Below are 25,989 nucleotides of genomic sequence, written 5' to 3'. Positions count from 1 at the left end.
CAGGATATGTTTTATTCCAAGAAAACAGTTTTTGAGTTACAAGACTGAAGGCACATATTTGTGTATCCATGGTGCAAAATTTGACACTCTTGTGTAGACACCCGGGAAATTTGGTCTTCCACATCCATAACCCCAGCTCACAACACCAGTCAAAAACCATTTTCCATCTCCATTTCTTTGACATGACAGTGGTCCACCAGAATCACCCTAAAAAAAGGTATCAAGTTATACGTGTTTACCATATGAATTATAAAAACTGGGGGGAAATCCACAGGAGACATTTTGTATCATTCCAGTGATTATATTTTCATATTCACATAGTTCAAACAGTTGATAGAGGGGTCTTTTTCCAGCAGAGGGCGTTGCACAGTTTTACCAAAATTTGCTCTTTCACAAGAGAGAAGGTAATTCTCCCTCTTTAAAGGCGCTAATAAAGATATTACTTTGCACGGACTATATTTAAAATTCACTTTTTTTTCTAACCTCACACTTACAGCTAAACCCCAAATCTGCTACTTAACATGTATGTATATTCATAGGTGACACACTAAAACTCAAAAATAGTAAGCTTTTAAAAAATACTTTAAGATAAAATAAGATAAATACAATAACTATAGTATTTAATAATTGGATGGCTTCTTTCAAATTAGAGGTAAATGGAAACAGATGGAATCCCTCTATTGTTTTGTGTTTGAGGTTTTTCTTGATGTTTTTTAAGAAGGAAAAGGAGCTCAAGGGTTGTTCTCTAGTAGATACTAGTCACCATATAATGTTTAAGGGCCTATAATGTCTTTGTAAATAGAGCAGTTAAAATGAAGCTTGTTCTAGACTTCAAAATTTAATACAGGATCTCATAACACTGTACTACAGGACAAAGCAACTAGGACTCTTCTTTTACAGGCTGTTCTTTTAGAAGTACACTGGCAGAGCATCAGGTATAAAACCATTTGCCACCATCTGGGGAAGTTTCTTGGGCCAAGCTTATTCATCCCTGTAAGGCTCTGCTGTACACACAGCATCTCTGAAAAAGACACCCAGTGGCAAATTAAACTTTACCAAAATATTGGGTGCAAGAAACAACTTCTAAAAGCAAAAGGTGCATTTGGCAAAATACAGATATTTTGCAAAAGATATTTTGCCTTCTTTCTAGATGAATATTTTGTCAGAGCTAGAAAACTATTTTGCCTTCACTTTATAGGTTGTTGGGGTATGCAGGTTGGAAGAGACCTCTTCCAAGGTGCTTAGATGCCACCCTCTCCTCAAAGTAGTCTTATCTTAAATTGCCTCAAAAAATAAGATTTTACATTTAGAGAGTAAAATTTGCAAGTATTTTCTTTCATTCCTAGGACAAAACAAAAGTGGAACACCAGCACTTGTCACAGAACAGGAATACCACAATTTGATTAGCTCTAACAACTGCCAGACACAGACACAAATCATTTGCCTTATTGAAAATGCAGCCAAAATGATGTCTTTCCTTAGCTGTATCTTGAGCCAATAAACAAACAAATTCTCCAGTTACCGAAAATAATATCAATGGCCTCACTAACCTCTAAAAAACAGCTGGTACATTATACTCCCTCAGTCATTGAAGGCTGACTCATTTTTATGTAGGTCAGTGAAAGCTAGAACAGTTTGAAGATTCCAGATCTCCAGATCATAAAAAATGGTTTCATTATTATGTTGGCAGTAAATTTACTACTGTTTGAGCACTAAATATGTATGGTTTATATAAGCTCAATATAATATGGCATATAAGATCTGTAAAATTAAGTGTCACGTAGATATATATTGTGTATCTCTGTGGTTTTACTGCTATTCACTAGAAGTAAATTCAGCACTTTACATTTATCATCTTTCAGCTTTTCCAGATCAGAAATATCTTACATTTGCAAATTTATGCCTAATTGTCTGCATCTCATCATATGGTCCTCCAGTTCCAAGTTGGAGGGGAGGGATCCTGAAAAGACACAAACTAGTTTCTCAGTTTTTTCTTCAGCTGAGAGCCTATTATGCCAAAATTTGCCTGATTTCAAGTTGTTATTGGGACTTGCAATTTAATTTGGCTCTTGACCTGCAACTGAAACTTAGTGATGCTATTCATGCACATAAAGCAGCAGAAGTCTGAAGTTACCCACAGAAGAGATTTGCTGACACACAATTCTTATATTGCTCTTTTTCAGAATTAAAACATACTGACCACAAAGTGGTCTACCAGTTAACTTTACCCCTCATCATGCAACAATGAAAGACAAGATAAGCTCTTTGCAAAGTTTGCTGGGATACATACTTTACACCCATCTCTCTTCCCAGACGATAGCCCAGCACAAAACATCCTAGCTGTGATAATCCCGTATGTGGAATGACATAATGTCTGGTCAATAATTTCTACCTCTGCTTTCTGAAGAACTGCTGAACCTTCATCATCTGGAAAACAAATTCAGAGCAGGATGATTCAACAGAGCTTAGGATTTTATATTAATCTATCGAGATACAAAACAAGAAGTCTTCAGAAAATATCCACAGACGCTTTTGACCATTGAGTTATTCCAGATTCCAAACAACTAACTGCAACAGAGCAGAAAGCCCCTTTGAACTATCAGGCAATTGTGTAATGTGATCTGGGTCCTTCAGACACACCAAATACAATGTTATAATCACTAGGATTGGCCAAAAAGTTTTTTCTTTGTTTTTTTCCAAAGTGTCTCAAGACTTCTTAATTTGCTTTCTTTTTATCTCAAAAAGGAAACAGAATTTTACAAAGATATTTAGATCATCACATGATAGATTTGCAGTGAGGGCTTGATATCTCAAGGAGCCAAATTCAAGATTAAGATTATGAGTCAGAGTTTCAGAATGCAAATTCTGACATCATAAAGAACCAATATGCAAATTTGTTTCTTTCTGTCTGAAAGGTTTGGTGAAACACCTCTTTTTTATAAGATATATATTTTAATAACAACAGAATTAACCCAAAGTTTCCCTTCCTTTTGATACAGCAGGCTCAACCTCATCACCAGGTGATCGTTTCAAAATCTGGTTATAGCCAAAAAGCCCTCACCCACATATTCAAATATGCAAGCACTAGTTCACATAATGAAACTTTGTTTTAGGATTTGATAAAGCCAGTATGTAATAAAGTATACTTTGAAATTAAAAGCCTGTTTGGCATTTGTATTGTAGAAGTCGATGAAGGGAATAGATGGAAACAGGAAAAAAATACAGCCCCCTGTCTTTTTTTTGAGGCATTACATTTATCTTTCAAAGAACCACCTTTTTAATTTCACATACCACTAACTAGCAGCCCAAAGAGAGAAACCACACCATGTGTCCCACACCTCCATGGGGAACGGAGGGGAAAGACAACACTGTGATATTTTGGGATAAGTGTAGCTCTCTACACTAACACCATATGGAATATAATATGGAAAACATTCACATCCATGGGATCAGCAGGCCAATTTTCCAAGCATATGAAGGTACACGCACATTCCCCCAGCTGTGAAGGCTCCTGGGAACAAAATAAGCTCACTGGAAGGGATCAACCCACCTGCTTCCTGCTTTTGGCCCCAGCCTGTTATCCAGCACCTGTCCCCTCTGCGGGCTCTGTGTGAGGAGGGGGGCAGGCAGATGGGCTGGATGAGGTGGCCCATGGTGTCTGGCCACGGTGTGCTCAGCTGCAGCAGCGCGATGTCGTAGTCGTAGTTGCGGCTGTTGTAGAACTCGTGCACCACGATCCGCCTGACCGCGGACACGAACTTGGCACGGCCTTGCATTTGCATGCCCAGGTGGGCACGCCATGCTCTGGGGTCAGCCAGCCTGGGTGGGAGCAAACAAAAGTAGTTTCTTTAAAAAGTACCTCTAAACACCCGCTGACAGCACAGGTGGAGAAAGGGGAGGACATCCATGCAGTTCAAACCCTGGAACCTAAAGGCACTTGTGGATTCTGGCCATGTTTGGGACAGATATAGAAGGAAGACTGCTTACTTGCTTCCTTGAAAGCAGTGGGCTGCAGACACAAGCCATTCTTTTGATATCACTGATGCTCCACAGTAAGCAGTTCCCACAAAATGAAGGCTGACCTGCCAGGGCCATTCGCCTTCCTCAGTGTTTGAGCCACCTACAATCCGAGAGATGAGACTGCTGATCTTGCTACTGCCACAACCTGCAAGAGATATTTCAGGTTATAGTCGCCATCTCCAGTATTTTCCTTTAATGAGGGGGCTTCCCACATACAGCATGGAAGAATATTGCACTTCGAAATATTTTGAAATCTATTTCATTCCCCTGCTATAATCACAAAACTTCTGTCTTTGGCTACTCTATTATTAAAACAACTCCATAGAAAGGCACTAGTCTGGAAATTTTACTAAATCACCCTTCTAGCTCTGCTACAGAAATTAGCCCCTAAATATTTCTAGTGTCAGAAATGTCAAAGGATCCATTGATTTAACAAGCATCACAATGAATATATACTAATAGGCAAACTCTCTTTTTGATACTGCCAACCCTCACCTGAAAGGAGACTATCAACAAAGAAGTTTAACATCATCAGAACACTTCTTGCCAAAACAGTGAGAATGATATAAGGAAAATGTATGTGGAAATTGGACATTTATTTGAGAAACATGCTGTCTAAGGCTTCCCTTAACTGCAAGCACACCCTCCCACAGGAACTTGGCAAATTCTACAACCAGATCTGAGCTTATCATTACCCAACTATCATAAAGAGAATGTAATAAAAATTCAGTACCTGCAGCCCTGACTTGTACACACTCCCAAACAGGAAGAAATAAAGGTCTTTATTGTGTAAAAACTTCAGAAAGATGAATATTTGAGAGGAACTTACTGCAGCTGCTTTCATCACTTCCATCAACACAGTCCACAGTCCCATCACATCTTGCATATTGTTTCCTAATGCAAATGTTATTCCTGCACTTGAATGCATGGTTGGTGCAGGGAATACCTGAAATAGTTGTGAGGAAAAAACCCAAAACAACCATTGGCTCAGCTTAAAACACAAAGACATGTCTGCACAGACAGAAGATGTACATGTATTAATACTTGTATTAATAGATAGGAAGTATTATGACCAAAAAAGGACTGGGATGGCTTAACCTCTAAACAGAATAAATATTCAAATAGAACTGCATCTGTTTCTAGGCGTGTGTCATGATAGAACACGAAATAAAGATTCTTGACTCCAGTCAGAAGGCAGCAGAAGGCTTTATTTACAATTCATTCCGTCCTTTTATAACTTGCTGCACTAAGAAGGCACATTATTGGTCCATAGGACTGACACCTCTCCCATTGGCTCAGTAACAGAAATAGCAAACAACACCTGTTGTTATGGGAAAGGAACATTGTTTACACAAGGTTGTTTTGGGAAAAAGAAAAACTGTTGAAAAGTTTCCCCTGAGAAGAGCTAGCTCTTCTCAAGCTCAGAAAATATCAAGTCCACAGGTGTGTGTTTACTTGGCCAAGTCCAAACAAAGATTTCTTGCCATCATTTCTCACAGCACTAACACACACAGATATAGTAGTGAAAATTAGATGTAGAGTGTAAGAATAGCAAGAGAAAACATCCAGTACTCTGGAAAGGAACTCTCCTTTGTATTTCAGCACTAAATAAGAAATCAAAGATTGCAGTGAAAGCTTATTAACTGTATCCAGTAAAACTGCAACCCCCAAACTCAGCATTTTCCTCTTTCCCTGTGGCTTGCAATAAATGAGGACACTCAAACTCAATCCATTTTTCTTGCCATTGCACAGAAGTATCCTGTAATCATTTACACAGACTCTCTTGTTAGAGAGGTCAAAAAAGTTTTCTTCAAAAAAGTCACTTGCAGCACTTTGCAGTTGTGTTCCCTTTCATAAGTCCCTTTCATATGTCACAGCATCCATTTATTCTAAAAAGTTCAAGGAAGTTCTGATTCAAAACTTTCATTTCCTTAATGTTAAATTTATGGCTTCCACTAACCTTATAACCCTGAAAACTGCCACAGAGAAACCATCACTTTTATAGTTATTTTACAGATGGCAAAACAGATCCAGGAATTAATTTGCACAGATTATGCTGTAAAGAGATAAAATCTCTGACTCAAGCTTTAAATCCCTGGATCCCCATCATGCACCCAAATTACTTTATTCTTCTGCCAGTATTTTGCAGAAACAGATGTTCATGAGCTTATTAAAAATAAATAGTTTTAAATCAGCAACAGCTTGTTTCTAAGTGTATCAGAAGAATTGAATGGAATTATATAGCCCAAGTGAGATTTGACAGTGCCTCTTAACCTTTTGAATGCAGCATCCAGAATTAAAGCCAGGAATAGACAGATGACAAAAGAGAGAAAAAACTTATTCAGGAGAGCAGCCTTACTGTGGGTGCAGTTCTGCTCATCTTTTCCATTCTCACAATCACTAACTCCATCGCAGGCGAGCAAGTTGTCCTGTATTGCAAAGCTGGAGTTACAGTTCCACTCAGGGACAACTTTAAAAATATAAGCCAAATCAGGTATAGAAACATTCCTGTAAATGCTAACACATCCCCTTCTGACTATGGATACAACATTCATTCCTTCACAACACGGCACAAGGATGTCACATTATACATGGAGAAAATAGAGCACAAAGAGTTCAGTGAGCTCCCCAAGTGGTGATGTTTAATATCACTCCCATCTACTCTATGAACCCCCTCCTTTGTCATTCCCCCACAAAATTAAAATAACTCATCTCAAAATGGGACAGAACTTTATTAATAATTGCCAGCTTTTATCACATGAGGAAAAACTACAATATAGCCTACTACAGCTATTATTGCACATCTAAATTTCTTCCTTGTGCTCTCCAGTGCCACACCTTCTTCATTTTTGGTTTTGTCCCTTCCCAATTAACTACCAATTAAGCATTCAAGAGACTGACGGATAGTCTGTACCTGGACGTACAAAGGAAGCTGAAAACATCTTTGTTTTCACTGAAAAGTTTCACCTTGTTTCAGCTGCCTTCTAAGATTAGAGAATACATTCCCTGTGTTTCCCAGTCAAGATCTCTAATAAGTGAATACAAACCACAAGAGAGTTCATCACTTTCATCGAAGCAGTTGTTTATGCCATCACAGCGCTGCATCTGCTGGATGCATAAGCCAGTAGAACACTTGAAATGTCCAGGTGGACATGCTGGAGGTTAAAAAGGAAAAACAAAACAAGACAAAAAAAAAAAGCAACCAAACTTCCAAATTTCCTTTTCACAAATACTGCCTGCTTGTTTCAATTTACAGGCTCTAAGCTCCTCCAAGGAGTGATAAAATTGATCTAAATTTAATAGCCTGTATACATTGCAGCTCTTAAATTGAATTCAAATGTTGAAAACAGGGATTTAAAGAAGAGGAAAAAATGTCTCTGAAATTCCAGTTCAGCTGTTCCTGAAATATGTACCACAGGCTCTCTAGGGCTGGACCAAATCAGCCAGTGTTTTATGGTGCAACACAGGACTGCTTAGAATGTCATCTTTGTTTTTAAGGACAGTCCCACTTCCAATAACCAAAATTTGCAGCACTTTGTAACTTTGGTAAACAACCTGCATTGAGGTGGTGTATGAACTACATAATTCTGCCTTATAAACTAAAATAATCAAACTTCCCCTCTTTTTACACACTCTGCATATACACACTGAATAAAGTCCCTCTAATGTGACATGTAACTATGCCTAGAAACCACTGGTTCTCTACTACTTTAAAAAGAATATGTAGGACTAACACAGGTAAAAAAGTACCAGTAAACAAGTTGTCTGTTTCAGGACTGGAAAAAAAATCAGGGTCTCAGAGTTTGTCAATTTTTTGAGCTGTTTGTTCAGCTCAGATTCAGATTTGTGCACACCATGCGTAAATACACGGAAACATTGAATAAGCAGGTGATTATTTGGTACTCTTTTCATTACCTGGGAGCCTCATAGCAATAGAAACATTGCAAACAAAACGCTGGGAGTGAAAACAAACAGGCATAGCAGATTTCAACTGACTGCACCACGGTCATAGCCATGCAGGAAGCTTTGAGGACTGTGCAGAAGAGAACAGTGTGCATGCAGGAAACCAGAGCACGCTGCACATGCCCACAAACCTTAGCTGCACAGCCTAGAAAAGGTTCTTTGTTTACTAGCCATCTGACTTAGTGAGATTAGAAAAAAAAATGAGCTGAAACTAAAAGGGTAATTCCCTGCATAAACATAATTAGGTCCTACTGGACTCAAAAAAAATGCTACTTTACAGATCTGAAGCGCAAATAAGGGTTGAAAGAGATAAAATCCATCTTACGCTGGGTGATGTTATAGCTGCCATATTCCACCAGCAGGGGCTTCTCGGAGACCTTGGAACTGCACTGAAGCTCCACACTGACAGCAGAACTCGTAATGTGGAAGACTGTTTGGTGATCAACATAGTAACCACAGTACCTAAAAGTGTTCAGGAGAGTTCTAGAGCAGCTTTCACATGAAAACTGCCTTATATGCAATTTAAATGTCAACACCACTGAAATTCAGAAATACAGTCAGCTGCCATACTTTAATTAAGAGCCAAAACCAAAAATACTTCTCAGTAGTCACCCAGCCTTCATCTACCATTAACACTGTGGAAATTTACTTCTAAATGTCACACCTTCAAATAAACAGTCCTAAAAATAATGCCTTGGGTACACGTCTTTAAATTGCTATTTTGGCAAAGAGGTTCTTTGGACTTCTGCCTAGTAGGTGCCACTTGATTCGGAGAAACCTAAATGCTTTTTGATATCAGCAAACATTTAATCTGTCCACTGTTAAGGAATTTCTGATGTTCTTTCATCAAATATGCCAATCTCTAGCTAGGGGATGGGCAACAAAAAAACCTACATTAAAAAAAAGCAAAGAAGAACAAACCAGCCCTAAAGCAAAAACATCCCCCACAACCAAAGCCTCTGACAAGGGAAAGGTTGCTGGACCGTTATTTACAAACTGGAGACAGTTTTAAATGTAGTAAACCAGTTAACATCAATGGTACAGATTCTAGAAGTGAAAAAAGACTCTCTCCTCTTTTCAACACAAGTGCCTCAAAAATGCAATACTTATAAGAAAAACATTTGGCTTTAATATTCCTGCCAAAGTCAAAGTAGATATAAATCTTAAATAGATTTAAGAGCCCAAGCAGCTGCATTGATTTTTAGCAGACTTGGCACACACACTTGTTTGACAGCAGTACAAGGTCACTCCCTGACAACAAAATGAACACAAAGAACAAAAGAAAAAATGGATTTTTGTATTGTTAAATGGAGTAGTGGACTACTAGCTAGAGGTAAATATTTCCCTTCTGTATTTTTCCACATCAAGCATTGCATCAGGATTATATCAGGACTACTACATTGCATCTTCATGTACCAACCAGTCCTGCCTGTATATAATTTGGGGCTTGGGACACTACAATACCACCACTCGTTACCCAGAGGACAAGAGCTCTTGACAGCCACCTCTGAATCTCCAGAAAAGATGAGACCTTTTCACAGGATCACTGCTTGGACAAGACTGTATCCATCCTCCAGTGGGACTGTAGCCACCATTTAATTGGACTGACCAGCACCCTGATCAACAGGTGTCAGGTCATATTCTGGCTTTCTCAGTTTAAGCCAGTGTTTCTGTACCATTGCCTTTATTTTAAATTTCCTATTAAATTGCAGCTCTGGCTTAGAAGCTTTCACAAAATATTTGTCTGGAGTTAATTCCTTCCATTGGTTTGCCTTCAAACCAGTACACTCCCCCACCAAATCTATTTGTGTTGAGTGAAGATTTCCTACAACAGGAAGTCTAATTATCACTAATTTTAGTGTTTGTCACCAATGTCTCCCAATCTAAAAGAGCAAGTCAAAGTGCACAGTGAAATGCCGTTTACTGATCTGATTCCCTTCAACTAGCTCACAGACATTTTCTACATCTCTCTTGTCAATGACTTAGACAATCTTCCTTCCAACAAACCCCAGCAACATAAAAACCAAAACAAACAAAAGATGAAGTCTTCATTGACGCCTTCTCAGGCAAATAAAACAAACTCATCTCACCAAAAGCAGAGGAAATTGTTGCCCATCTGTGGAAAGTTGAAACGGGTACATCTCCTTTACGCAATGAGAAATGCCATATGCTCATGGGATTTCTAAAACAAAGCTATGGACCCTCAGGAGCCTTTTGCTGGTGTTTTACTAGTCATATATCCAGGTCCAGAGGAAATGGAAGTTGCAAGGCACCATCTGTAACTCTGCACCATCACTCCAGATAGAAACTGATAAGGGGATATGCTGGAGAAGTGAGTGGGATGGTTTTTCAGGGGATGAGCAGATACATGCATGCTGTAGCAGAATCAATGGGATATTGCACTGACAGTTTTAAGACAAATAAAGCACCTCTGTGTTCACATAAACCTCTAGTGGCCTGCTCATAAGAGACTCATTGGTATTCCTGCCTCTGAGAATTACAGGTAAAGAAGTTCATCAGCTTCTTTGACAAGGCAGCAAAGCATTGTCTGTCCACTGGAAGAAAGACAAGGAAGAACTGCATGGTTGTGTTCAGTGTCTCTGGTTAGATAAAGGTGCCCCTAGAGGTCCAAAGGAACCTTATCTGTACCATCTGCTTGGCCCTAGTGTTTACTAATATCAGTATCCCAAAGTTTCTTAGCCATTTTTATCTAAGATAACAGAATAAGCATTCCATAGGCTGCAACTGCAAGAAGCTGGAAAATGGGAGTCCCCTGCCTGCCCCTCCTTCCCCCCCTTTTCATTAACAATTAAAATTTGGGGAAAAAAAGAAAATAAAACATCACCATGTTTCATGCTTGAAGTCACATTTTTTCCCCTTCAAAAGTAAATGCAGAACAGAAAATCAGAAGTTTAAAAGCCTTATTTTCAATGAAAAAAACACTCTTTAAAAGGAAAGCTACTCCTGGTCTACTACTATAATGAGCAACTTGCAACAGAAAGAAGGAGCATGCATTCTTGTGCAGTACTTCAAAAGTAACCCTGAGTGTGCTTCCAAGAATCATACCATGGACATTTGATTCTGTGGAATGTGTAATTGGCAGGTTTGTCAAAAAGCTGCTTAGATTCTTTCAGGATTCTCTGTCAGAGAATTCTTCAGTATGAACCTATTATCATTTTTCCTCCAGGTTTTGCCTTTGTTTTGTGTCTCAGCCATCCCAAATCTTTCAATTTCTGTCATAAAAAGGCCACCAAAAAACCCCACAGACACACTAAGTGGGGTGTGTTTTGACGGTGTTTCTATGCGCTCATATAGTCCAGCAACTAATTCCCATGAAGGCACAATTGTTGTAGCTTCAAACTGAATTTTCACTCCATAAGTACCACATGCTATTGAAGAACAGATAAATTTTTTTTCTTCTCTCTGTAATTCTTTCAGTTGTAATCTTAAGGGCCTAATTGACTTAGTTCCAGCGTGAGTTCAGAAACTCAGTTTCAAGACTAATCTTACTGAGGTTTCCATTTGAATGAAGTTTAAGAAAAAAAAAATCTGAGCTTTAAATCTAGTCTGGTCTCATCATCCAGCATCCCAAAGATGACCTCAAAATTGAGGAAAAAATGATTGGACAATGTGCTGAGGAAGTAGTGGTATCTTATTAAAAAAACAGCAGCATTATTTTAATAAAAACCACTTCAGTGGTTCCTGGAAAGGCGCTTTGTGCAGTTTCTCTTTCAAGAGCCAGTGACTGGAATGAGGAAGCAGTTACAGTTCTATTCCCAATCATCTCATTGCAATGGCTTTCATCAAGAACTTAATTAGATTCTCTGTCCTCTTGAGCAATCATAGAATTAAGTTACACTTAAAAGGGCTTTAAACAGACCTTGTTTAATGGCCCCAGAAAACACAGAATTATTTTAGAGTTCACAGGACATCAATCTTCATCCAACTCTTTCCATTTCTCTCTCTCCACAGAGTACCAAGGACTCTTGTCTTCATCCTTCAGGTACTTTTCAATTGAATATATATATACACACATACACACACACACATATTTTATAAAAATTGTTACATCATCAGCTAAAATGAAAGAATGGTAGGACACCCCAGTGAATTACTTCTGTCCTTGTGGAAGCTGAGTGTGCTGCAGTAGTAATGGGAAGGTTTATTTTGGTACCATTACATTAATAATCCATGGAGAGTACTTACATGCGTTCATTAATTTTCCACCACCCTCGCTCACAGCCTTTAATATTCTTCTCACTAATGGTATAGTTATGAAACTTCAGAGCTATACCAAGGCTCTTCTGTGGAGTCTGTTGTGAGCAAGAAAGACAGTGCAAGCAGTCTTCTTTTTCCCTTTATGGGCATAGAACAAAAAAGTCTATAACGTATTTCAGGAATTACGGAGCTGGGCATTGCCACACCCTGGGAGCTGTGCTGGCTTCACCAGCTCAGCAGCCAGCACTCTGCACACTTGCCAGCTATTCAGTCCTGAGTCACAGCAATGGTTGGCACAGCTACACCACAGCTGCAGGCTTTCTTCCCCTCTAGCCAATAGCCTTCTCATCTTCAGAGAGCCGCTGGCCATAGAAAGCAGCTTTTGTATCAAGATCAAAGCACTGAAACACATTCAAATGTACTTGCGTAGGGACACAGAGTCCCAGTGGAATTTTTAGAGTTAAGATACTGCCTGGAATACTTGTGTCACCTTTGTAATGCAAGGAGTTACTTCTACCATAATGTTATAGTCTTCTGCTAGCACCTGCTTACCCATGCATTCTTTACTATTTTACAAAACATTTTTAAACCCAGCAAAATCATGAGTGTTCATACCTAACTGGAAATTCGTTTCATAAAAGGAACAGAATCTTTTTTTGCAGGCAAGGCAGTGTTTATTTAAAAACAAGGGCTGATTCAGGGCAAAAATCCAGAAATAAAAACTTTCCTCCCTTTCTTATGCAGAAATATAACTTGGCAAATGAGTGAAGTTTCAATATTGCGCAATAATATAATATTGAAAATGAAACTGGTTTGAGCAATAATCTTTTTATCAGAAGTCCAGGGTGAACTGAAGACCATAAATTTAGCCCCTCCCAAATTGCCTTATCATTCTAGAAGGAGAAGAGGCGGTAGGTTATGGCTAGCTGGACTTAATTTATATTACTGTGATTCAGTGTTGGCATTTACTTACGAGCTTAACAAGTCATAAGTAACAGAAACAGAAAGATGGGTAAACAGTGGATCTCATCATATCAATTACTACATTCTTTAGAGAGGAAAACACTAAAGGGCAAACGCTAAGTCAGAGACTTCATTTTAGCAGCACTAATAAGGAAATATTCATGTCAGAGAAAACAACTTTAAAACTATCAATTTTCAGAAATTTGCTTTCAGGAGAGTACCTGAAAGATGTAGAAAAAGGATATCAAATTAAAAAAACAGTCTATGGAATTGTGTTGATAGGACAGACCATTCTGATGACAAATTAAATGTATTAGCCATATGAAAAGATATTAGAGAAGTGGCAGGAATAACTAGGTTAGAGGAGTTTTTTGTACATAGTTTTCATCCAAATTTCTGGGGGTGAGAAGAGAGGAGTTAAAAACAGTCAAGTCTTACATTGCCTGCCATGAAGTAATTTTTCAGGCTAACATCAAAACTTATCTTAGCTCTTCACCTTTGTAATAGGACAGCTTAGGAACTGTGTTCTCTTCCTTAAAAAGAAGTGCATAGAAAGAGAAAAAACATACAGAAAACCTGAGCAAAGCAAGCTATTCAGCAGTGTCATTTCTACAAATTATCACATCTGTGAGGATACAGGTTACTGCCAACTCGATCGCTTCCACTTTACTTAAGCTCTATGCACTCAGAAAACACAGCAATGCCTAAGAGAGAAAGAATCATGTTACCTGGAAATTCCATGCACACAGGCATTTTGGAGGATAATAGCTTGGGTAATACGGAGTTGTGAGTCTCCCTTCATAGCCAATTTCCCCTTTTGTCACTATTGCTTTTCCACACCCTAGGAAAAAAAAAAAAAAAAAAAAAAAAAAAAAAAAAAAAAAAAAAAAAAAAAAAGGCAAAATTTGGCAAACTTTGATATAATTCCTCACCTGTCCAGCTTCACAGTGACAGACTTCTGATAAATTTGGATGCTCTAGCATGCTTGAAATACTGAAAGTATATTTAGCTGGATTTAAGTTGTAAAAAGGGACCTTTTAATGATGCACACAGAAGATAAAAGACATAAAGATCCAGTGATGAGTACTGGGCTCTGCAGGACCAGAAGTATACACTGTAAAGCTTATGAATGTTATTTCACTGAAGACAATTTTGCAAACAGGAATATCAATCCATGCACACTGCAGTACCACACAGGGAACTCTAGTCTTAAAATGCAGCCAGATAGAAGTGAAATGGACAACATACTAAACTAATCAGCCTCCTGGAAACCAAAACTTTTTTGTATGACTGCTCAATGGATTTACAGAATTCATTAAAGACAAACTCATACGTGCAGAGAAATAAACAAAGAAAACCAACCAACCCACAACCCACACAGAACAGAACTTGAAGGTGATAATTATGGAGAGTTTATCACATGCTTTTATGGTGGTATATTAATGTATAATTACTGTCAACATGAAAAGTATGCAGCATCTTTTTGAGCAGCTCGAATTTCCTTGCACTGAGTTGTGTGAGATTTTTATCCTTGTGCCACTAGCATGATATTCCTTGTGCTGCTTGTGACTGATCTCACCATTTCTAAAAGATTAAAGCAATAAAGTCATGGACTTGATGCACAAACATTACGGACTCTTTTGTGTTCCTGAGGAGGCAGGAACCGATACCAAATGCAGACAAAGCAACTGAACCTTTATTTTCTGAAAGCAGTTCTTAGTGCTGATATCCTTCCACCTTAACATGACCCCGGAGTCCCAAGGCAGAAGGGAGACCTCTGCTACACCTGAAATAACAGCCCCATCTACTGGCACACTGCAGTCCTCACCAGCTGAATCCACAGCTGCTTTCAGCCTTTGACCTGCATACTTCTCAATTAACCTGATGAGATTACATTACTCAATAGGAAAGCACACAGTAATGCAGAGGAGATGAACGGGAAACAGGCACATGTAAAAAGAAGATATTCAGATCCAGGAATCATTTTTCCATAGTCAAAAACAAGACAGACACTTCAGGATCTTAGAAGAAACGATATAATAAACACACTTCCAAACACAAAACAAACCTACTTTCTTGTGTAATGACCTCAAAATAGCCATGGAATTCCTTTTGCTCCTTTACTTGTGCTGCCTTAAATACTACCAGCATGAGATTATTTGTGGACACAAGTGACACCAATGAATCAGCTGGTTCACAGGCTCTGAGGGGGAAGAAAGCAGAGCAAATACGTAAGCAATCACTTAAAATTTGAAAAGTTTAACTCATTACTCTCCCTCTATGCATAAATTTTCTACTGGTTCAGATCTTACCTACTTCAAAGTCCAGTCAAATCTCCATGCTATTAAGCACAAAAGTACCTGTTACAAGGCCAGTTGGAAACTCAATACTAGAAATTCTTCTTACAAAAAAGAAGGAAATTGCAAACATGAAAATGAACATGGAATTATTCTACGAGATAATGACTTTCAGCCTTCACTTCGGTAAAAATAAATGAAGCCAAAATTAACGAAAAGCTGGACGAAAGAGAAATCTTATTTTATTAGACCAACAGTATCTTCTTGTTGAGGAGTGAGAAAGACAAGAAAGTTATTCTTCAAGTCAGAAATTAACTACTTGAGCCAATCAAGTAGGTTCATTTAAAAAAACCCAAGAAACTTTCCATATGCATTAGCTAACAGACATCTTCAGTCCTCTACAGATACTAACATGTAAGTGAACACCATCCAAGTCAGTTGGAGATACAGATTAGTACAGGATAGCTCTCAAAAAGGACTGAAAAGCCAATGCTCTGGTCTGTGTTTTGAGACTTATACACAGATTGAAATGTCAGAGAAAAGGGCTCCAGTGGTGAAAACACTGAACTTTTGTCTACTTCATGAAGGTGCCGTTGTTTCCTTTTAACTTAGAGAGTCCTATGGAATTAATTATCAAGGATTTAAAGGGAAAAGCCCCTAAATAAGCATAATGGATCATTAGAGAGAGAAGAAAAAGAAAAAAAAAGTAATAGTCCACATCCCTCAACCCATCACAGCTTCAAGTCAAGATTTTTATAACTCTCTAAACAAATAGAGCAGATAAAAAAGCACTGAATTAGTGAGTGCCAGTAAGTGCAAATCACGAGACTTAGTTTCAGAACTTCAGTCTTTATCTGAAAAACACTAATCTTCACACAGAATAGTTTGCTTAAGGGAGGAAATTTTGACACTCTCAGTCAGTATCTGTTTCCTGATAAGAAGCAGAAAATTTTGCTCATTAATGTGTGAATTTTCCATAGTTCTGTAATTAGGTGAAGATGCACTCCAGCTGAAAAAAAGAGGAAAAAAATTGAAGAAAATTTTCCCTTTTATTAGCAAGATAACTTATCGAAGATATTTTGTAAGGTGTTATGTGAGTGATAATAAAGATCAGAGAAATTTTAACAAAACCAAGCTAACCAAAAAATGAAAATGACACGTGTTCAGAGAAAAACCAAATACTGTCAATTAATTCTTAATAGAAATTTATACTCACCGGTAGAGCATCTTATCTTTTATTGGCATCAGAGAGTCATAAATGGTGAGCGAGTCAGTGATGCAGTTATCTGCTCCAATCTGAAGGGACACTATTGAAAGGCGGATAAGGTGGCCCACGGATGCAATCAGCTTAAAATAGCAGATTGTTCCCTCTGAAGTAGCTCTTGCATCCAGAGGAAAGTGCTCATGTAGTCGGTCAGCATAGAGATCATACATACAGTTTGTTCCTGTGAAAATGTCACAGGAATGTGTGAAACCTTCAACACTGGATGCAATCAATCCATAACTCCTGAATCTACATGGCATTAAAACAAGAAATCCTAAAAGTTGCATTAAAATAAAGTAAAATGTGAAAGCACATCTAATTTGGAAAACAAAGTAAAAATAGAATCATAGAGTGGTTTGGGTTGTAAGAGATCAAGTTCCAAACTCTACCATGACAGGGAAGCCTTCCACTCAACCAGGTTGTCCAGAGCCCCATCCAACCCAGCCTTGGACACTTCCAAGGGGCATCTACAGCTTTCCAGGGCAACCACCTTACAGTAAAGAATTTCTTCCTACTCTTCCTACTTTTTCAAGCTAAAGCCATTCCCCCTTGACCTTGTGAAGCGTCCCTTTCTGGCTTTGTTACTCACTGTTTTCATCTTAGTTACAACTCTGTGGTCAAAGAACAGTCTATTCATAAAAAGTACAGAGCATGGCCAACAGTGCTGTAATTCAGTTCTTGCAGGGTATTTGCACTAAAGCAATGCCATTTTGTACAATTTGCAGCTGAAGTTCTACAGAGCCTCTAGAGGATAAACTACTTAATTCTTCACTGGGAGATACTCATGTACTTTCAAAGCATAAATGAACTGCTTGCCCCTATGGACAATAGAATATTTAAAACACATAAAATAAAATCAAAGCAAAAATGCAGTTTCATATCTGTATCCCCCCCAGCTTTTTTAATTGATCAAATGTCAAAATTCTCAATGTTTTATCATGACAGGAGCTAGAATTGCTAGCAACAAATTCAGATTCACCAAGTCCTTCAGTTCGGGAGGGATGCTGGGACTTTTCTTGCTCAACATTCTGATCAAAGCAGGATCAAAATCAATTCAGACCAGGACTTTATTCTGCCCAGTCCTGAAAATTTTTGCAGCATTAGAAATCACCATTAGAAATGGAAATATTGTGGAATAAAAGTTACGTGACCTACCCTACACAATATTTATTAAAAAGGTAAAAAAATTGTGCCATAATTTTGACAAGGATAAGAAGACTATTACTATACTTGCACATATTTTCCAATTAAGCTGAAACAACTGTGATTTCCAAATAAAATATATTAAGGTCTTTACTTCAATTCAACATGGCAGCTTGCAGTCAGCAAAAACCTTAGGGAATTTTTGTTTGGTCATATCTAAAATTCTTAACATATCTCTTTGAAAGGTGAGAAGGAAGGAAAATGCAAATTAGGGAGAATAAGAGCCAAAGTGAATATTTGCATTAATTTCTGCCTATTACAAACATAAGTATCTGAAATAGCTACGATCATGGAACACGAGTTAGAGAACTGTGAACATTTATTACCAATTGTTGACTCAAATGTTGACCTTTTGACCAGTAGTTAACTAAGACAGGAAGTGGCAGGCTTTGTCCAACTTCCACTTCTAAATTGCAATCTTGAAACTAATGCTATGAATGTTTATGAACAATCTGTAAGGGTCACAGTCACATTCCATTTATATGAATTACAGTTATAACTATTAAAAGCCTTGTTTAAGCTATTGTTCTTCCTTCTTCTTTGTTCTTATCTCTTCCCGATAGCATTCTTTTTATAATAGTTACTTGTGCTTATTTAGTCACCCTTAGAGAGCCAACTTTGATCATAATCTCTAAAATTATGTAACTACAATTACTTCTACTAAGTAATTAATAATGAGATGACTTGCTGCTGCTATGGAGCGCAGTCAAGAGAATTCAGAGCTGACTCTAGAACTACAAGTGGTTCAAGCATGCTAGTTTGAAACCAAAGCTGGATAAGGTCTTTACCCAAGCAAACCCAGCACAACCAGATATTATGGCAATGCAAGAACCTTACATGAGCTGAATGTCCACAAGTCTCTTCTCCAGCACCATTCTTCAATAAATCTGCACTCCAGTCTGTGCCTGAACCAACCACTGTGTGTATCTCCACACCCAAAGTTAACTCCATTGCTCTCAAAATACTCCTGACAATGCTCATTTGCTTTGTGCTGCTGCATGTTCGCTTTCACCTCTGCATCATACTCCATAGTCCCAAACAAACACAGCCAAAAAACCAAGTAAAATTGCACCAGTATACGATTCCCAACTACTGTGGCCATCCATATTGTTTATTGCTAGAAACTTCATTACATACCCACTCCATGCTTCCCACAGATACCAGCTGATACCTATGTGTGACTATACAAAGTCTCTGAAAGATGTCTAGAATATGGCAGGTCATCCTCCTCCCTTCATGTGGAAGGTACCAAGTAAGTCTTAAAAAGCCTTAGGAACAATATTTGTCTTGTGGTCTTCTTAATTTCTTCTGTTTTAGGGGCTGCATTCTGGAATAAATTGGAACCAAGTTCCAACTGTGCTAATTTCTCCACCCTGGAACACTGAACTGGGAAATAAAATTGCTATTTAAGTAAACACCAATGCTTAAAACTCTTTACAGAAATAGAATGCACCAACATGGTTATGCTTTGCAGTTTAAGTTGGGAGGCTTAAAACAAATGAATGCTGTAGCAAACTTGACTTGAGTTTTGAGAAATTATGGGCTGTTAGCAATCTAAATATTGCAAACCCTGGCCCAGGCTCTGTGACATGAAGTCTGCCTTTGGACCTCAGAACTAGGAGAGCTTGACTTGGCTACATGGCAAAAGTAGTATTTTGATTCTGAAAAAAACCAGGCAAGCTAAAACCTTTGCAAGGTAACAGAAGTGAAAATTGCAGATAGAAGTGCAATAGAAAATGTCTCAGGAAAGAAAAATACAAACACAAAAAGCTATAAAGCCCTTGAAAAACCAAAACAATGCAACTTCTCAGGATGAAGAGTCAGTCTGTGTCAAGGAGCAAGGGAAGCCAACACATCCCCAGGTCATTGATAACTGCTGGCCCAACAGAGTCTTTGCAGGTGTTGGCATCAGAGGTGTAGTACTATTGCTCAGCCTAGTAGAGCATTTTTTCTAGGTCCCTACTCCATGTACTAGTGAAGGTAGATGTACTGTAGTTTTGACCTGCTTGTTCAGTGCTTTGCAGACTGGAAAAGAACCCTTTTAGGAGGCTTACAACATGAAACCAAGCAGGTGTACAAATAGTGCCTCCCACAAACCTGGGAAAACTCAACTGCCTAAACTAATTACTCTTAGGGAATTCATTCAAAAGAATAACTCACCATTAACCTTGGAGAAAAGGGAGTTAAGGTGGATAAAGGATGGAAGAAAGCATTGCTCTTGTTCAGCATAATAAATTCATTACTGTTCTGTTTAGAAAAGGTTAATCAGCTAGTCAACACAATGAATAGCAAACACCTGATTTAGTTTGTTTCCTACTATGTCACCAGGTATATCTAAAAATTTACCAGGCAGATTAAAGATAGATAGTTTCTGTATTTGTTACGTGCAAGATTCTTGGTCATTCTTTTAGTAAGTCAGGACTTAAATGCCGAGGCTGAATTTAGCCCTCTTAAATTAACACTGAACAGTATATTTAAGTCCAAGTAAAGAACTAAAAGCTTTGATCTTCACCTCTCCTCTGTGGGAAGCTGCCAAAAGGGTGAATTACCTGTTCCCGTTGTTGACCAATAATCTGACCGAAGACCTGCTGCATAGAAAAAGAGTTGTGTGAGTCTTCTTGTTTGCCTGAAATCCAGAATTCAGGGTTTAATTCAATCACACCTCAGTCCTAACACTGAACACACAGGACAAAACACTTCTCTCAGTAAAGGGGGGGCTGCCATAGCCCCCTTCGTTTCTGAAAATTGCGCAAGCAGCTTTGGAGGAGAGGCAAGAAGAGACTGCATGGCAATTGAATAGCCAAAGTCAACTGAAGGACTGAGACAGAGGTACCCAGGAGGTAATTTTGTCATCCTTGGCCACAAAGTCTCTCTCAGCTTTCAGTTCGACAGATTTGTTCTGTCTGACATCTTTAGAATGGAAAATCATTAAACATTTTGTAGCTAAATACATTAAACATGCTTGAATCACATGTCGTGAGTTTGCTTTCCAGATAGGAATGGTACAGGAGTTATTTAACAAATGGCAGCTTTATAATCTGTTTTTGAATCTTTAATAAAGGAGTGATAAGAGTCTCATTTTCAATGAAGTGAGCCACCTTAAACCTTTACCCTTTTATGCTTTTAAAATCACAGACTAACCCAAATCTGCCTACAAAGATATCCATTTTACCTCCTGACTATGAACATAAGCACTCCCAATACAGGAAGTTTTGCAATCACTGTTTACAAGGACAATTTGTACCTTGATTTGACCTCAAATTAATAATTTTTATTTTCCTTCTCACTTTTCCTATTAGAATTTTAGTACTAGAAGCTGGAGATGTAGTATCAAGATTTTAGTTTATTTATAGTATTTGCTGCTCCGAGGTAAAAAATGTTTGCTTAATGAAGTTTCCTCATGGATATGGATATGTTATGGTTATGACTAACCACTTAGGACAATGGAATCCATGTCAACTGCAAGGCCTTGAAGACTTCCCACCGAAGTCCGGTTAATGATGCTTGTCTGGATGGAATCCTTTAAAATGGCAGCCACACAATCCTCACACAGCACTTGCCCCTTCGCCTGTGGTACCACAAATACGATCCAGAAATGAATAAGGAGGCCTCCATTGTTGTTGTTACTGAAACAAAGAGCTCAGATTATCATCCTGTTAAAGGTTCTCTGAAGACTAAGCTCTTAGCTCAAGCTTCTGAAGTACAAATTCAGAAATGCATGGCTCATTTCCATATTTTATAATTACTTTAACCCACTGAATGTATATTTTCCCCTTAAAAAATCCCAACCCAAACAAACAAGACAACCCCCAAAACGCCCTCTTCACATCCAGTCATGAATATTCAGTAGGCTGATTTCCTGAGGGCTCCTAACTTTTGTGTTATATGAAAATCACATTGTCTACACATGAATTACAGCTGGACTATTTCCTAAAGATCGAAACAGAAAAAACAGAACAGAAAGTGGAATTATCATCTCCAGAAACACACAGCTCTGCATTGGTATGTATCTCACCCTGCACTGTGTGCTGTAGTATGTAGGAAATGATTCCTAGACGATTTAGGTAACACATTAGAGGCCACGTATGATCACACTAATCTCTACCTCCTCAGTGGGGAAAAAGACCTTTAAATCAAACACAGCCTAGAAATCTCTGGTTTCTGAACCAAAACTGTTCAAGAAAATTGAAGTTCTCTATTCAAGAGAATTGAAATAGCTAAATTTCTAACATTGGCTGCAAATATTAATAATAGAGTAAGAATATTTTATTGCATAGAGATTTCCTACTTCTTAAGGAGTTTTATTCCAATAACATTACTTACAAAATATGGGCAATTTAGTCAATAACACAGAGTTGTGTTCCAACAGCATGTTTAAGTGTTTGAACTTCTGCATGAGCCAAAGGGTCACCAAACCTCTTTACTGACATTATTTCTGTTCATCTTGCGTTGTATTTCTGGCAGACATGGAACTATTTATATTACTTTAGTTTGCCCTTGTTTTGTTAAGTGAATTGGTATAGGTTATAAACCTATTCTGCTACCAGTTCAAGTACATAGCAAAGACACTGAATCATAACCATTTAAAATAAACTTGTTTTGTGGGCTTATTTGCAGTATACACTACCCAGCATAAAAGCAATTACATCAACTGCAGTTTTACCTGACTTCTGAGACGGTGGACTGCTTATAAAATTTGGAGAAAGAAGAAGTTGTGTAGACCAAGTTCATCTGAAAGACAAAGTATAAAGATTGAACATTCTGAAAATCAGTCACACCTAGAGATGCCATATGCCTAGACCTTCCTAGGAACAACCTATTTTCAACCAAGATTATACAACATGCACACACTTTCAGTCAAACTAGGCAGAACAGGGGATGAACAGACCAGCTCTTCAATGCAACCATAACAAATCCAATATTCCCAGGAACATCAAATCTTCTGCCTATGGCCAGCTTATATATACAGTAATGCTCTTTCCATATAAATTAATTTTGAAAAAGGTGCACATCCTTCACCCAGAAAATCCCAAACACAGAGGGCTTCTCTATCCTGATGGTAAAACTTAAGGGCAAATTTAAAGAAATGCGCACACACTTAGAATGCTCTTTTTACTTTGTTTTTTATCTTGTTACTTAGGTGCAGTGAAGAGCACATACCAGAGTTTTTCCCACAGAATCACAGAAAGACTGAGATAGGAAAAGGCTTCTGGAGAGCATCTAGTCCAATCCCACTGCTCAAAGCAGGTTTGACTATGCCGTGTTGCTCAGGGCCATTTCCAGTTGATTACCTTCAAGAATGGAGACCCCACATCTTCTCTGGATGAGAACCCCAGTGCTCAATTCCCTTCACAGCTAATGAATTATTTTTTTAATGTTTCCAGGGAATTTCTTGCACTTTGATTAATTTGTGCCTATTTTCTTCATCAACAGCTTAGTGTTAATGTATTTCTTTCCAATACACACGGAGTAAAACGTGGAGAAGCAAAATCTCTGCCTGTTCCCTGCCAGAGGACTGCCTTTGGGCAAAGCCAGCTCCTGATTCTCCCTGCTGCTGGGCTGTGATAGTTCCAGTGTGACAATAACCTTCCTCTCCCCCTCCTGTTCAAAGCCACAAGGTGGCATGTATCTCAAGCTGTTCAGACCTCACTCTGCTGCTATATGATTAAAACTAAAGCACAAAGGACCACGACACAGAATGTTTCAAAGGCTGAATCACATCCGTATTAATCCCTAACTTTCATAGTTTGAAACAGGAAGCTTAAACAACAATTTTAAGGGCCTAAATAAGGTGGGTAGAGCTCAATCTTTCTCCAGATTAAGCTACAAGGGATTTGATGTATTACTGTTACTATCAAATGGGTCAAGAACTTATCTTGAGAAGTTTTTCTACTACCACTTGGGGTCTTTGGGCCAGCAGCCATTAAGGAAAGGGTTTTCAGGAGAACAAACAAAATCCCAAGTCCCCCACTTCCCTACTAACAATTTTAGTCAACAGTTAAGGTTGTCAGTTTTGGCAATGCAAAATCCATTGAAGAGTTTAGGCAAAGTTTACAGATAAAAGAATAAATTCCAAGTAATGTTCAAGTAGGAGGTGGTGACACTGGCAGCTCAATGCCTTCTGTCTGTTGCCTCTCTCCACTGTGTAAGACAAGGGCAGGATGCTCTGGGATAAGAGCAAGACAGAGGGAATACAGGACATTAGAGCTGCTCCATGGAGAACAGGGAAGGGTGATGTCCTGCACTGGTTATCTGAAAGAACTTCAACAATTAGTATGCAGGACTTGGAAAGAGCTGGAAAACAGGAACATTAGTTCACATTATAAAATGACAAAAACTTAGTAATTATTGAAAAAATTCTTGGTTGTATCTAACATTACTTTCTTTTGGTTTTTGTTTAGCAGTTTTCATACAGTTGCTTGAATCCTTATGTGGACAGTACTGCAGTTCCTGGCAATGATGTATTTTTGCTCCCTACACCAAATGTCTTTAAAGTCAAATTCCCGTTTAACCAAGATTCCCACCTCTTTCTTCCCACTGTAGAGCAGCTATAGGTCCAGAGTTCTATTTCTGCTTTGACTGATGTTAGATGTTTAGGAAGAATAATGGTCTTTAGAATACTTAGTATCAGAAGGAAATCACAATATGTTTGTGATCCTTGGGATAATTATAGATGCTTTAAGGCAAAAGATACCAGCGTAAATCCAAAAGACTTCATCTGTTTGATGTTTCTAAAGTGGCATTTGAGTTTAAGAACTTTTGTCGAATTTTATTCATAGATCATAATTTATGGGTGAAAGTATGCAAAATTTTAAGTCAAATGTATCCATTCAAAACTCAGTTTGTGATTAACAAGCTGAAAACAGTCAGTTCCTTCATACCTCCAGACAGCCACTTGCACATAATCCTCCAGGAAGGAAGGGGTAGAGGAACACCACAGCAGCCTCAATGGCATCTGAACATCACTTGCTCTGATCTTTTTTGCTAACACATCTTACCACATGCTGCACAGTCTGTGCCATAGAGAGGAATTCCTTTGACTCTTTCTGCCTATATTCTGGAAGAAACTCTATGTTGGCAACACGAAACAGTCCAACAAAATACAATGCATCTTTGTTTTCTGCCTGAACTGCAAGAAACAAAGAAGACAGCCTTTTTAAAATAACAATTAAGATTTTAAAATGAAATTTGAAACAAAATTAACGTATTTGGCCTAATCTACTTTCTAGTTTGAAACAACTACCCAAAGAACATTATAGCCAAACTATTTTTTATAGAACTTTTATAGCCAAACTATTCTAGGTGTGTACCAAATTATTATTAATTGAGCCCCTGTTACCTACACACAAGATAAGATACCACCATACAAACGAGTCAGCATAACTGAAAGCAGTATCAACATCCAGATTCTGGAGCATCCCTAAGGTATCTTAGGCAGTATTAGCATTGGGGGCCTAAAGAGGAAAACATCGCTTTTAAGGCTTAATTACACACATATTTATTTTACTACCCTTTTACTTCCTTAAATCGATTCTGAAAAATAAAGGACTTACCTGAACTTCAGAAGGCCAAGAAACACAGTGGAAGGCAAAATTTCTGAGGAATCAAGCTTATATAAACCTGTCAGGTCTGTGCAAATCAGCTTGCACATTAAAATATTTTGCATAATGCTGAAACAAAGTCGTGCTCCCTAAAGACAGTTTTTCTAATTACTTGTTAAGTCTTAGCAAAGACAAAAGTTTTTCAGACCCCATTTTAAAGTCTCCATGTTTACTTTAGAAGTAGCCTTCAGGACAACTGAGATCCTAAAATCATCTGAAAATACCATTGGTGATAATGATATATGGAGTTGGCATGAACTTTCAGCAACTCACCAATGAAGAGCCACAGTAATGTCCAGGTTACAACTCCTAAAATGAATAGAATGAGGGTAAAGAGAATTATTTTGTTTTGAAAATTCCATAGCAACTTATCTTTTTTCTTCAATTTGTCATGCTTTTTCCTTGCCAGAATCCTCTTTGCCAACTTGTCTTCTGCAGATACCATTTGGACTGAAATGTT

General features: G+C 38.2%; 1 protein-coding gene across 1 annotated transcript; it reads right to left on the bottom strand.

Moving 5' to 3' along the window:
* Nucleotides 1-3: 3 nt before the first annotated feature.
* TMPRSS7 (transmembrane serine protease 7) lies at nt 4-25,989 on the bottom strand. Its single transcript, XM_083855210.1, has 17 exons — nt 25,803-25,989; nt 24,927-25,057; nt 22,592-22,659; nt 21,361-21,554; nt 20,478-20,516; nt 16,678-16,906; nt 15,237-15,367; nt 13,893-14,005; nt 12,190-12,296; nt 8,309-8,445; nt 7,068-7,175; nt 6,380-6,490; nt 4,850-4,966; nt 3,988-4,165; nt 3,551-3,819; nt 2,291-2,427; nt 4-207 (listed from the first exon to the last, which is right to left on the bottom strand). Exons 1-17 carry the CDS (start codon nt 25,972-25,974, stop codon nt 37-39), a joined length of 2,412 nt encoding a protein of 803 aa, XP_083711336.1. The 5' UTR covers nt 25,975-25,989; the 3' UTR covers nt 4-36.

Source organism: Zosterops lateralis (assembly GCF_965231275.1).
Source record: "Zosterops lateralis genome assembly, chromosome: 2".
Classification (NCBI taxonomy): domain Eukaryota; kingdom Metazoa; phylum Chordata; class Aves; order Passeriformes; family Zosteropidae; genus Zosterops; species Zosterops lateralis.
The sequence above is the reverse complement of the archived record's forward strand: the minus strand, read 5'-3'. Positions and strand labels throughout refer to the sequence as shown.

Bases quoted from the DNA above. Each gene is read 5' to 3' on its own strand.
- TMPRSS7 (XM_083855210.1), bottom strand. From the start codon at position 25,974: ATGGTATCTGCAGAAGACAAGTTGGCAAAGAGGATTCTGGCAAGGAAA. The intron at 20,517-21,360 runs GTTAGTCATAAC...TTTTCTATGCAG, and splicing joins GGATTCCATTGTCCTAAGTG to CAGGTCTTCGGTCAGATTAT. The intron at 8,446-12,189 runs GTAAGTACTCTC...GAACACTTTTAG, and splicing joins TGGAAAATTAATGAACGCAT to GTACTGTGGTTACTATGTTG.